The sequence below is a fragment of the Myripristis murdjan genome, chromosome 10 (genome assembly GCF_902150065.1).
Source record: "Myripristis murdjan chromosome 10, fMyrMur1.1, whole genome shotgun sequence".
In the NCBI taxonomy this organism is placed as follows: domain Eukaryota; kingdom Metazoa; phylum Chordata; class Actinopteri; order Holocentriformes; family Holocentridae; genus Myripristis; species Myripristis murdjan.
The window spans coordinates 11,746,376-11,760,166 of NC_043989.1; the positions used below are offsets into that span (position 1 = coordinate 11,746,376).

At 41.2% G+C, this 13,791-nt stretch overlaps 1 protein-coding gene across 2 annotated transcripts in view; it reads left to right on the forward strand.

Annotated features, from left to right (window-relative positions):
- Window positions 1-13,791, forward strand: part of LOC115366736 (ecto-NOX disulfide-thiol exchanger 2-like) — a 194,767-nt gene that overhangs the window by 173,104 nt on the left and 7,872 nt on the right. For both annotated transcript variants that reach the window (XM_030062321.1, XM_030062320.1), the window contains 4 exons: window positions 1,002-1,108; window positions 4,988-5,108; window positions 7,577-7,764; window positions 11,440-11,580. In XM_030062321.1, the coding sequence (XP_029918181.1) occupies window positions 1,002-1,108; window positions 4,988-5,108; window positions 7,577-7,764; window positions 11,440-11,580 (557 nt within the window). The remainder of the gene's footprint in view (window positions 1-1,001; window positions 1,109-4,987; window positions 5,109-7,576; window positions 7,765-11,439; window positions 11,581-13,791) is intronic.

The following is a 13,791-nucleotide window of genomic DNA, read 5'->3' on the forward strand; positions in this document are numbered from 1 at the left end:
TTAGTCCAGCCTGAGGTTATCCATATTTTTCCACATCGGGGAAACAAAAGCAATAATATGCTACAGAGAGATATTTAAAATGGCTATTATGGAGAATGTGTGCTTTACGTGATGCTGCAACACCACCAAAATCAGTTTTGCAGAAAAAAAAGGTATGAATTAATCATACCATTTTTGCCATTTGTTTACACAGGAACATAAAAATACTATGCCTTCTCCTTCCCTCCTTTTTACCTGCACTTTCTATTTAGTGCCCCCACCTGATGTGTGTAACATTGTAACAGACGTTCGTGTCACGTTGCAAGTTTTCAGCTGCACGAATTGCTACACACAAACACAAGGAATGCCCTTTGCATCTTCCTCTGTGTTGGCATGCATTGTGACTGTAACGGGCCTAACACTCTCCCACTTCATCAAGGTGTCCTTGAGTAAGGTACTTAACTGCCCATTGCTCCAGCGGCCCTGCTCGGTTGCCAACAGGAGACTGAGGTTATTCTTGGCAGCTCCCAATTGTGAACATGCTCAGCAGACCTTCCCCAGTTACAAAGGTTACTACATCAGTAGTAGTGGGACTGCAAGGCACAGCTCTGTCTCAATCAGTATATTGTATGTATTTTAGTATGTTGGGCATACAGTTTGTGTGATTTATGAAGGTTTGTATATGGGAATTGTCTAACTACCCATCACAGGATGATGCATTGGCATCAGCTGGTAAGTAGATCACACACATGCGTGCGCAGACACAAACACACACACACACACACACACACACACACACACACACACACACACACACCACATACACCACATACAGTTCTTTACATCCCTAGTTGACTCCACTTTTTCACTCCTCTGCTCCTTCCCACCCGCCCTGTCTCTCTTTCTCTCTCTCTCTCTCTTTCTCTTTCACTCTCTCTCTCTCTCCCCCTCTCTCTCGCTCTCTCTCGCTCTCTGTCTCTGTCTCTGGATGATCTCTGGCCCTTACCTGCATCCTGCCACAGTTGAACAGATTGTGTCTGTATTCCAAGCTGCTTCCAAACAAAAGGCATGGGACCATTTCTCCAAAGCTCAGCGCAAGAACCTGGACATGTGGCGCAAACAAGCAGAGGTTGGTGCAATCTCATTTTACTCTACTGTTCACTTGAATCATAGAAAAATCAGGCTTTATCCCATTTTGTTCATAACTTGAGCATAACCATCTCCCTCCTGCCGTTCCCACTCATTTGTTTTAGAGTTCTTGATGTTGGCATCAGTTTCTTGAGTTACTTCCCTTAGACCTGCAGTATAATAGACATGGCTAGGGAGACACAGAAAGTATCAAAAAGTAGGTAAATTCAGAAGTGAAGTAAGGTCATTGTCAAAATAAGTCATTTGAATAGAACCAGACACAGGTCTATTGTCTGCTCAGTGCAGCCAGGTCAGGGCCTTTGTCCTGTACTCTGCCCCCAACCACACCCCCACCCTTCCTCCTCCTTTGAAAGGATACGAGCTGCTGGGTGAGTTTTCCATCTCTAAGGGTGTCCAGAACACAGGTAAATCTGTATACATCTCCTCTACCTATTTAACCTATTTTAACAACTTGGAACTCTCTTATTATGCTCTCTCTCTCTCTCTCTCTCTTTGTTTTCATCCAATAGACAGAAGAAATGACTGATATCTAGGTTTGTTTCAGTAGAATATTGAGCTTGGACATCTTGAGATGTGGGCGTATTAATACTGTCAGTTTTTTCCTCAATATGTGCTATCTTCAAAACGGTTATTTAATTAGTATAAATATGTTTTATGTTATGGCGGGTGCTGGACTGTGGCATATTCATCGGTCTAGGGGACCTGATATGATCAGATCTGCTTGGTAAGTTTCCTTTTCTGGAGGTTTCCCAGGAACTCTGTGTAAAAACAGCTGATGTACGGTGTAATTGACAGTCTCATCTCTTGCCACACACAAACACAACACATTTGCACACTCATCAAGGACAAAAACACACAGCAGAAGCAGCATTAAATCTGTATATTTGAAAAACTTCTCTATAAAGGTAGGTGTTGGGAGGCAAGTAAAACTGCTACTGTATTGTTGCTCCAACTCGCTGCAGAATCATAAAAACGGCAACATGATCACACCAGAATAGAACTGAAACAGGAGCTGAGTCGACACGCTACTGTCCTGACGCCTGACACACTCTGGTGATTTTTTAAGTGCCAGTTCAAATAATGTTGCTCACAATGGCAGATGCTGTGCCAATGATAGTAGCCTGTGTGGTGATCTCTTCTCACACACACTTGATGAGCAAGCGTTAAGATGAGGCATGCTTATCTGTCAATTCTTGTGTAAATGCCTGCATCTGTGACGTCAATACAACCGATTTTGCATAGTTGTTCCTCCTCGCTCAGACCTTAAGGGTCTCTCAGGGATCCAGTCATTAGAGACGCTTTTCTCTCCTCTATTTATCTGGAACAGAATGTCTTTTCATCTGGCCTCAGGGATCTGCTTCTGTCCATTCTTTCTCAGGCTAATAATAATGGCCTGCTCCAAATGTAAAAGGTACTATATACCCTATGAATGCTCTGGTAGGAGTGCAACATTACTAATAGATTCAAGAAAAGAAAATACTCTGGATGGTAATGCTAATGAATAGGTCCTCCCTCAGATAACTTGAGAAATGCCTTTTCATCTTAATTCTTGGTTCAAATATTGTGTCCTACTTTTGCACTCTTTAGCAGCTTTCACCTCTAGTGCTTTAGCAGCTGACTTTTTTTATAGCGGATGCACTTTGTGTGAGTGTGTGTGTGTGAGTGTGTGTGTGTGCGTGTGTGTGTGTGTGTGGTGTGTGTGTATAAGAGAGAGTGACAGACAGATGGAGTCAATGGAACTCGGTGCTCTTGAGTCACTATTAACCTCAGCTGCGTCTGTTGTCTCTCTGTTGCTCTCCGCTTGGGATTAATTTGCAAGTTTACACACAGTAGGAAATCAGACCAGCAGGAGTCAACATGGAATCAAACTGGTGAACGAGGTCTATATTTAATAAGCTAACACACACACACCGGGATTCTGCCATTTAAGTTTCAGATGCTTCTAAACTAAATTCATACCACCCAGAAAAGAACAAAGGGAGCACATGTGTAATTTGAGATTCAAAGTAGCAATGGGTATTTTTAGTTATTTTATAGATCATGCTCCTAAAATTATTCCATTAAATTTACATGTAATTGAATTAAAATTTCACATGTGGACCTAAGAGTCCAGCCTCAGGGGCTGTATAGAGGGTTAGCATGCATCACTGGCCAGTCGAAAGAGCATAGGTAAGTAGGCACCATTACCCAGGGGTAGTTTATCATCAAATAAGCAGCCAGTTTCACTCTCTCATGTCATATTGTATATTCAGTGTGATTCACTGGCCTGGAGGTGAAATATGGAGGAATGAGCAGGGGAGTCAACTGGCGGCAGCTCAGGGGCAGACTCAGACTCAAACAGCTGCCTCTCTGTATCATTGTTTTGTGCTGTGTGTGTGTGTGAGTCTGTGTGCATGTGCAGTGGATGTATGAGCTCCACACACACCAGATGGTTGTGTGTTGGTGCACGTGCGTGTGCATGTGGACTACCTGTTTGACCTCTGCCACGGGCTCAGAGTGATACAGTCAGCTGACAGATGGTTATAAGTTTGTTTACTGTTGGGCAGCCTTTCACTCCCTTCAGCTCTTCAGGAATGGTGCTAAGTCCGTTGGTGTTACTTTTATTGACAGAGCAGACATGCAATGCCTCTGTCCACTGGTATTGTTAGTGCATGTGCATGTTGTGTGAATACATGTGTATGGGATGTGGAGTGTGTGTTTGTGTGTGCGGGAAAGTGTGGGAGTGCACTCTTTACAGCACAGTTGACTATGTTCTTAGTTCTTTTGCCCCATTAACTGCAGTCAGCTAGAGGACGCACAGTGTGCTAGTGCAGGCCGGTCATCTACCCCCAGTAGGGAAGAAAAGCTGAAGGCTAACTGTATATCAGATTACCCATGGTAGCACAGATCCCCACAGACTTTATGACAATGCTTTGGTCAGAGCATGGAGTGTGGAAAAAAAAAATAACACAAGGTTGCTTTTCATCCTTGGCTCGGAATGGTAACATTTCAGTTTCATTTGCAATCAATTCCACAAGCCTGGTTAATACAACTTTTTGAAACTCACACAGACCCATTTGGCCCCGCTACCGGTTTCAAGGCTGTAGTAGCACCGCTGCAGCCAGTCAGTCTGTTAGCGAGGGTGAAAGGAAGCAGAGAGGATTGGTATTTCACGGTATTACAGCTAGTTTTCCAGCTGTGCAGCCTGTCAGATCAAGACAGAGGCGCGGCTAACCAACAGTACACATGATGCGCATACAGAGAAACATCTCATATTTTGTTGTTCTGAATCAATACTTATCCGCAGCAGGTATAACCTTCTGAAGTGATGGTGGTCTGGTATTTCTGAGTCAGATTCAGATTCAGATTCATTCTTTATCGTCCTCTATAGAGGAAATTGGTTTTCACCGTCTGTACTCAAAAATAACATTCAAAACAAGACTCGAGCTGTGGTTGTGCATGTTACACACATTATGTGTATTGTGGCTGCATTAAATATTCTTCCCAAGTACGAAAGAACAGTGAAGTACAAACTGTTATGTCTGGCTGTGTTTCTGCTACCATCTGCCCTATCGCTGTGCCAGAGGGAAAATTAAGCTCCAGCCCCCAGACCATCCATTTCTTCTTTACTCATTTACACTATTTCATTGTGCACCAATCTGCTGATAGTATTCCTTATCACTAAAGCTTATACCAGCCTCACTACCACAAAGCATAACCTCAACCATGGAAGCCAGAGGTGTCCTACTGATTACTGAGTGCTTTCTTTTAGCGACAATCCAGCTCTGTAGCTCAATAAGACCTATTGAAATGTGAATCACATATGACTCTTTGCAGTTTGCATGTATTGACCCGCTACTGTTTTCATTATGTTTTCCAGGAGATAAGAAACATGCACAATGAGCAGCTGATGGGCATCAGACGAGAGGAGGAGATGGAGATGTCTGACGATGACATGGAGGACGCCCCTGTCACCGACAGCAAGGACTCCGAGGACTCAGGTGTGTACGTGCATGCACAGATTCACGCTAAACAAAGAGAGTAAATGTTAAACAATTCTTTCCGAAGGCCAGGCTGAGATTTATCTAGATCACAAGATGATGAACGCAGAAGGCCATAAATAACAAAGGGAGACATCTGTGTTTGACTGAAAATGACAGTAATCATCCTGCTAGCATCTGACGACCATCTGATATAAACAAAACAAAAAAAAAAAAACACATACTAAGTAAATCAAGATGCTGACACTATGCACAATTTATTTGACCATAACTACTGAACAGTATCCACCCGCGTTCACCCAAGTGGATGTACACAGCTGCACCTGGAAAAGTAAGGGAGTATGTGTGTGGGAGTTTGTGTGTGTGTGTGCGTGTCTGTGTGTGTTTCATGTGTTTGCACACTTGCCAGCTGTCCGCTCATTTCAACTGTTTTGTGTACCACTGAAGGGCCATAAACTCCCGTTTTTTGCTCAAAAGAGTCTGTTCATGTCTGCTGAAGCAACAAAAACTAACAGTGCTACTCGTCTCAGCCGCCATTACCGTAACCCATAGCAGTTACAGTAGTCACCAGGGCAACATGCAGTTACAGTCACCAAAACACTTTGCATTCTCACTTATGCTGCTCTTTCGTTGTCACTTGTTGTGCCCCCTCCCTCACCTGTTTTTCTTTCTCTCCCTCACCTCTCTCTCTCTCTCTCTCTCTCTCTCTCTCCCTCTCTCTCTCAGCTTTTTAATCATTCTGATCTCTGCTATTTGCTAATTTGACAGCTTCTCCAATTAGCATGCAAATGTATGTAAATGTAGTCATCAGCACAACCCCCACTCTTTTGCAGCCTTGCCTATTAGATATCAGTAATTAGCATTGCTGTCAGAAACCTGTCATTCTGTTAGATTTCATAGGATTGGCTGAGGTGACAGGTGTTAATATGTCATTTCTTTGTGTTACTGTTTACAGGCTGATTGTTACACCTCTTAAAATACTAACCTCTAAGCAAAGGGGCATGTTTACACCTCAACCAGCCCTGTAAAAAACACCTGTGTTGACGATAACCTCAAAAAAATGTGAATTTAGACCAAGTGTCTTCAGACTCATGATTGTTGTTCAGAAAACGAAAAGAAGCCACTTGTGTGTGTGTTTGTGTGTGTGTGTGTGTGTGTGTGTGTGTGTGTGTGTGTGTGTGTGTGCGTGTAAGTGTGTGTTTGCGCACGCACGAGCGTGGATGTCATTTCGGTCGATAGAACTGCCTGTTATGTAACAGAAGGGGAATTGGTCAGAATCTGGCCAAGCGGTTGACATCCCCTCACACTGAGTTGATGAGGCTTTCTGATCAATACTCTCTTCACCTCAAACCTTCATCCTGCTGGGAGAATAAAACACACATACATTCACAACACACACAGATACACACACACGTAGCAAGAGCTCATTACCGCTGCCGGTGGTCCTCCAGGATAGACTGCAGGCAGCGCTCATGAGCACTTACACAAAACTTAACCAGCCACACATGCATGCACGCATGAACGCACACGCACAACAACACACACACACACACTCACACACACACTCACTTACATGCATGTACACACACACAGGAAACACAGGAGAGGTCTTATCTCTGCAGCCCAGTCAGTGTATCGCACTGTCCCAATGAGCCTCCCCTCAAGGCCCACAGCAGGAGAGCAGAGCTGATAATACAAGACATCTATGGAGCTGAGGAGGTCTTATAGAGTAATAATACCTACTGTCTCCTCTCTCTGCTGAAGAATTGACTTGACCTATTGAGCAGAGAGGTACTACACAAGGCACACTCAGATTATCAAACCATTCAGTGAACTGTAGGGTGTTTGATGTGGAAGCATACAATCTGAAAATTTGCTTTAAAATTTTGAACACCTTGCGGTAGGGATGGAACAATGTGTTGAAACCCAGTTTATATAATCAATAAAAATATGACAATACACATCATGGGGCAGAGAAGTAAATTGTGATAATAGCTGCATATTATGTCACTGTTGTAATAACGAGTTACCTATTTTGCATATCAAAACATCACAACCTGGCCATCCAACTTACTGTTACTGGATCAAATTGACGTAAAAATAAGTATTCAAATCTTGGACGGTGGTGTTCAGTTAATTTTTGGACTCTCAATCCACAATCCTGCTGTCATGCAAGTGAATAGGAGCATCTCCACACCTGCAGACATCACTCTAAAACAGACACTCATCTTAGGGAATATTTAATTTGGAATAGATTCTCCTCCACATCAGGGCCAATTAAGCTTACTAGGGTGAGAGATAGCTTTAATTCTTGAGAATGCAGAAACTAAGGCCCAGCTGGCTAATAATCTCTGGTAATGATGTGTAAACTGAGTCACCAAAATGGCAGAATGTTGCAGATAATGAACAAGCCCTAATATGCTTCATTTCCCCGTGCTATTCGGCGTATGTACTATATCTTTACGTAGGTTTGTCCCAAGCAGAAGCCTTAAAAGAGGAGAATGACTCCCTGCGCTGCCAGCTGGACGCCTACAGGAACGAAGTGGAGCTGCTGAAACAGGAACAGGGCAAAAACCAGCCAATCAGGAGCGAGGAGGACAACACACACTCTCAGCAGCTCAGCTTCCTGCAGCAGGCTCTGCAGGGCATGCAGAAGGTAGTGCGTGTGTGTGCGTGCGTGTGTGTGCGTGTGTGCAGACACACATCTATGTGCTTATTTCCAATCAACCTGCAGACAATGAGTTTAATCTCCTGTTCTTTACTGCTCTGCACCGAGTTCTCTTTAAAAATAAGATCACTCGGGTCACCCCGTTGAATTTTCCATGCCAGATGAAAAACTCCACTATCATTTATTCATGAGCCAGCACTTTAAAGGGAAACCAAGATTTATCTGGGAACAAGTAAAATAGTGCAGCTGTCGAGGGCAGCTGTTAGTCTTTTCTAAAGGGCAGCTCAAAAATAGTATTTTCAGGTATATCCTGGTGTTGTAGAGGCTTTGGCGCCAACGTCACCAGTGGGATGGGTTTTATGACTCTTAGGGCATACACCTACCTTTTGTCACAAGTACCAAGCTTCCCCTTCAGATCCCTTGTTTACAGAATAATTATATTGAAAATATTAGATATTGTTTTTGTCCTTGCAAGAGTGTGTTGAATGTCACGTGTCCGTTTCTAAATTATGTTGTACACGGTCTTCAGCCTTCCCTTTTCCTGATAAGTACATCCTCATGGTGGTTATAACTGTGGTGTGTGTGTGTGTGTGTGTGTGTGTGTGTGTGTACTTACCCAAGATAGGTGTAAATTTATTAATCAAGTTGTTATATTTTCACACCTCAAATGTCATACCGGCTGTACAGTTGGACGTGATCCACCCCATCTCGAGTTTACAGGTTCTCTAATGAAATTTCCACATTCAAAAGAACAGCCTCTTTGCTGTTCAGAAGGCTTGAAATTTTACCTTTTTAAATTCTAAAGAACTACTGAACTGATTCCTTCTTGCATTTGTCAAGTGTTCTCACTCAGGTAGCTGTCACAGGTAATGGAAATTATGATCGATTCATGTTCATAAGAGAGTCCATTAAGGTCCCGCTGTTCATTTCAACCAGCAGAAAGTAATTACCTTTCCTACATACATCTCTCATGAAGTGTTTATGAAAAGATTAGCTGAATGGATTAAATGAATTGGAAAATACCAAAATTAGATATCTCTCATTGCCAGGGTCCACAAGTTGTATCACACGGTCACGCAAATTACCGTGAAACATTATCAGCATGTAATTTCAGCCTGTTTCCTCTTTGTGAATTATAGTGTACATGACTATTGTAGTAGAAGAGCATTCACAAATGTAGCCGCATGCAGTGATGAGCACAGTCCAGGCAGCTTGAAAGCTTACTGAGCTTTGATGCTTATTGGACAATTCTGAAAAGCCATGAGCAGCATCAAACAGGCTCCATGAAGCCAAGAAAAGTCACTTTAGTGATTTTAATTCTGATGAAGGAGAGAGACCAACCACATACTTGTTTCATTATTACAATATATGCAGGAGAAAAGTTTTACAGTACAATCTTCGACTTAATATGACCTCATTAACCACTTGAAAACACAGCACATAATGTACATGAATTGTCACATTGTTGGCGAGAAGGATTCAGCCACATGGTGATTTAACCCTGGAAGTTTGGATCTCTTTTGGCTTTTTAAACTTAAAAAAAAAAAAAAAAAAAATCAAAACAATTCAACTGTTGTGGATAAAATACTTGTAAAACAACCCCGCATCATTCTGCTGGTTTTGAATGTAGTGTCAGATATTTTAGTGAAGTTTGATCAAACATTTGACTTCTGAACTGACCACCAAAGGCAAACTTTTGTCACACATCAATGGATGTGCTGGCAAGCTTGTGAGAAAATTTAATTTTGTATAAATCCTTGCAGCCAATTATGAGATAAAAACTTTTAGAATTACACAATTTCACACAATTCACATTTAGCAGACGCTTTTATCCAAAGCAGCACACATGAGATTTTTATAAACCGCAAGCAAAGACCTTTTCAAGAGCATTTGTGGTGCCCCCCACTTTATTTTATTTTATTTATTTATGTATTTGTTTATTTATTTTGTAAGCTAAAATTAATTGGCTTGTGTAATCAAAATGTATTGACAACACTTTATGGTCAGTGAAGACCGTAGATGAGCATGACTAAATTTTGGTTTGATTGGCCCTGTGGTTTTGGATGAGATATCTGAAATAGGATTTTGAGAAAATCAAGAAAAAGTTGTAAAATTTGATATTTTTAGAGCTGAAGCCCATTTGAGCAAAGATGCAGAAGATTTGAGAGACTAAAATGATGCAATAATTTTGACAATAGGTCAAACTGTTTTAATTGCGTAAATGTGATTATTACAGCGCCACCTTGGGATCAGTGGGTGTCATTTTTTTGTGCCTGAGTACGTAGTGGAATTTGCAACCCATCTGTTGATTTTTGTGTTTTTTCCATGTTTCACAGTTTTTTGCTGCACAAACATTTTTGACAGAGAAAAAAAAAGAAAAAGACATAAAGAAATTATAATGAGAGCAAAAGCGATACGGCTCCAGCAGCTTTGTTGCTTGGACCCCTAGTGATTTGCTGTATTCAGGTGAAAAATTTCTGCGCACACACCCTGAACAGTTCCCAAAACTGCTTTGTACTGTAATCAACACAGTGGGGGATGAACCTCCTCGACTGAGTTGAGCAAAGGGAACTTCAAAAGAGAAACTGAACCTGAAGATAAATATAGTTTGTTAACTATCAAAGCAATATAAACCATTTTACCCAAAGAAAAGCTAAACCCCAAAGGGTGTTAATTTCCTTAAGGTTTTTGTAATTTTTGTGAATATGTCTTGGTAATTATTCACAAGATTTGGTAAATTACTTTTCTTAGAAGTAGAAAAAATTTAAATTACTGACAATATCTCCTTTTGCTCAGTAAAATATTTTCAGCAGCACCTTCAGCAAGGCAGTATTTGATTGGTTGTTTAAGTTGTAAGTGACTATCAGCAACTGCACAGATTACCAGCAAGAGTCTGGGTTAGATCACAGCTGTCAGAGATACGGCCCGCGGGCCAAATGCGGCCCGTGAGCACATCTCATCCGGCCCCAAGATGTTTTGGAGGGAAAGGAGAAAAAAAACAAGCATATTGTAAATCAAAATATTAATTTTTAAAATTGAAATATTTTTATCCAGTTGTTATCCTCTATGTGCAATTAGCAAATTAAGAGGTTTATATGATACATTGGTGAATTAATGATTAATGATCAATTCTGATTAATTAAGTCGAATAGGCTAGGCTTAAAACCAGCAGTCTAGTTGCTGTGCTATCTTAGTTCATCAAAAAAGCAAAAGGTTGACATGAAATGTAGATTTTTTCCAGAAAGTTGGAAAGAGCAGTTATTTTCTTCTGGGACGTAAATGGCAAACCTGTATGCTATATATTTGTTGCATTTCTCTCCTCTGCTTGATGTAATACTGATGTGTTATGTGCTTGAGCTAACATGCAGTTTTTCATTGATTGATACAAACTGATTCATTCAAAATTAGAAATCAGAAAGTTGCCTATAATATCCAGTCCTCGACTTGGGTCATATTTTGACGTCAGCAAAAGTAATCAAGCCCACATGAGGTCTCATTTGAATGAACCCACTGCCTAATATGAGTCTGATGCTAAGTGTTAATCACATGAGTGTCTGACTGTCCTTCTGCTTTCAGAGATGTTCAGTATCAGGTTAGCACAGCAGCGGTTATCTAGATCAGTACTGTAGTAACATTAGCGGCTTGCTCCTCTTCTTTTTGCAGCAACTGTTGAAAATGAGGGAGGAGTTGAAGCAGCGTGAGGCCGAGCTGGAGAAGAGCATGGAGGACAAACAGCAGCTGAAAAGCCAAGTCCAGAGCCTCAAGGAAGGACTGCAGAACCTGCAAAACACACACTCTCTACAGGTCGGTTTGAGAAGACTCGCAGACAAAAAAACACACACACACGCACGCACGCACGCACTGCCAGCTGTATTTCATGAGAAGAAAAGATGTATGAAAAGCTTCCACCAAAGACTTTGCTGTGTTCATGAGTGTGTTTCATTGCAAAGCTTATCTCTGGCTTAACTCACTTTTCACTTTAATCATAAAAGAAATTGCTTTAAATTTAGCTTGATAGCATTAAAAGTATTGGAGTAATGCCTCATTGAATATTGTAGATGTAATGTCGCTTTGGGTAGAGGAAAAATGCCTCTAATAAGAGATTGTTTAGAATTTATTTAGAAGCTCATCACAAATCCCAAAATAATTGTTTGGAGGCATCTTTATATTATATACTTTGTGGGAGGGGTGGCCCACCACAGTGAAACAACTAATTTGTAACTTCAATCACTGTTTCCATTTTCCTCTTGGGAAGCTTAATTCATTCTCTACTAACACACAGCGTAATACACTCTTTAAATTTCTAATTTTCCCTCAAAAACTAGATATTACAGCTTTTAAGTCTGAAGTGGCTCTCGCATATTATTTTTTAATGATTTCTCGCTATTTTCATTTTTATTACTCTATAGTGGTGTGTGTGTTTGTGTGTGTGCGTGGTGTAGGAAACATTTACAGCCTATTGTCGTTTGAAAGACTTTGTGCCATCCTGTGTATCTAGTAAAGCAGCTGTGTTTGTCACAGTTCTTCAGTTTCTTCCACAGTTTGTTTTTCAATGTGGAAAACAAACATGTTGCACTGTTCATAATTGACAACAGCATGTTCCCATCGCATAAATAGAGATATTGCATTGTTGTTGTGTTGGCATTAAAGGAGATTACCCACATGTCCACTGGCTGCTGGCCTCAAACCATGTGTCCCTGCTGTAGCCCAAACAAAAACATTCAGGGGAACTGATTTATTTTCTTAACTAGAAACCTGTTGGGGAGGCCCGACTGTATTCAATCCTCATTTCACAGCAAGGACTATTTGTGTGCAGCTGAGCATTACAGTTTGTGACTGACTGCCAGCAGCAAATCACATACTCTCATTACTGAATATCCTATAATACCTGCAGCTACAGCCGCATTTGCATCACAAGAAGCAATCAGTTTGGTCAAATTGACCATCAGGCAGTAACTAGGAGAAATGGTTGCTAGCAGTATGAACACAGTAACAGTCTGTGCCATGAGAGAAATGTTCCTTTGCTAAGGTAAACTAAGAACGTGTCCACATTTTGGATAAATTTGAAAACACATCTTTTGTCTTTTCTCCATGTTGGCAGTCCGTCTTCACTAAGCCGGCGTTCCAGCGATCCAGCAGTCCATCATAAATGTCCTTTTCGAAAGCTGGAAACTCACGGCGTAGTGAAATACGTCTGGAGACCGTCCATCCAAAAACTGTTGGAATCTACCAAGTTTTATTTAACGTTTACCATGACAGGCTACATTTAGCTTTGCTTAGACCGACCTCCGCTGATTCAAGAGGCTGCAGCTTTCAGTGACCTTTCACGGGAGTCAGACTTTAGAAAATCTGTCTCATGAATTTCTGACCTGCGATGTCATGTGGTTCATAGTGTAAACTTAGGAGGAATTAATGCTGTCATGAAAAAACACCCTGCATTTCCCTCCAAGGGGTATACCAAGGAAGAGTGTGTCCATTTTTGTGAGTTGACAACATAAACGCCATGCTGTCAAAATTTAGAAATGATTTCTACTCTTCAGTGAACACAGCAGGAGCACAGTTTTTGTTTGATTTTTTTTTCTTTTCTTTTCTTTCCAGCCATAATCAACAAATTGCAAAAGCAGTCTTTTAAGTAATGGTCACTTGTATTTTAATTTTGTTTGGCTGAAGTATTATAAAAAGCATAAGCAAGTTTTTAGGTTTTTGTTTTGTTTTTTTTAAAATCAGGGTTTGTGGATAATCTGATGAGGCTGAACTAGCAGTGGATTAGAGGAAGGTGTAGCACAGATGGAAGGGCAAAATTGTGTTTTCGGATTTACTCGGCATAGTGTGGACGTGGCCTGAGAGCTCGTATACGTGACCGCACCACCTGCCGTAGCCTGTCTTTGTAACTGCTCATCGATCACATCCGCACATTCCTCATTTCTGGATGTACCGCGTGCCTGTTTTACATTTAGACGTGTTTTTCCAACAAAGCGCCAGTTAATACTGTTTGTCATGGTTTTGTGCTTTGTT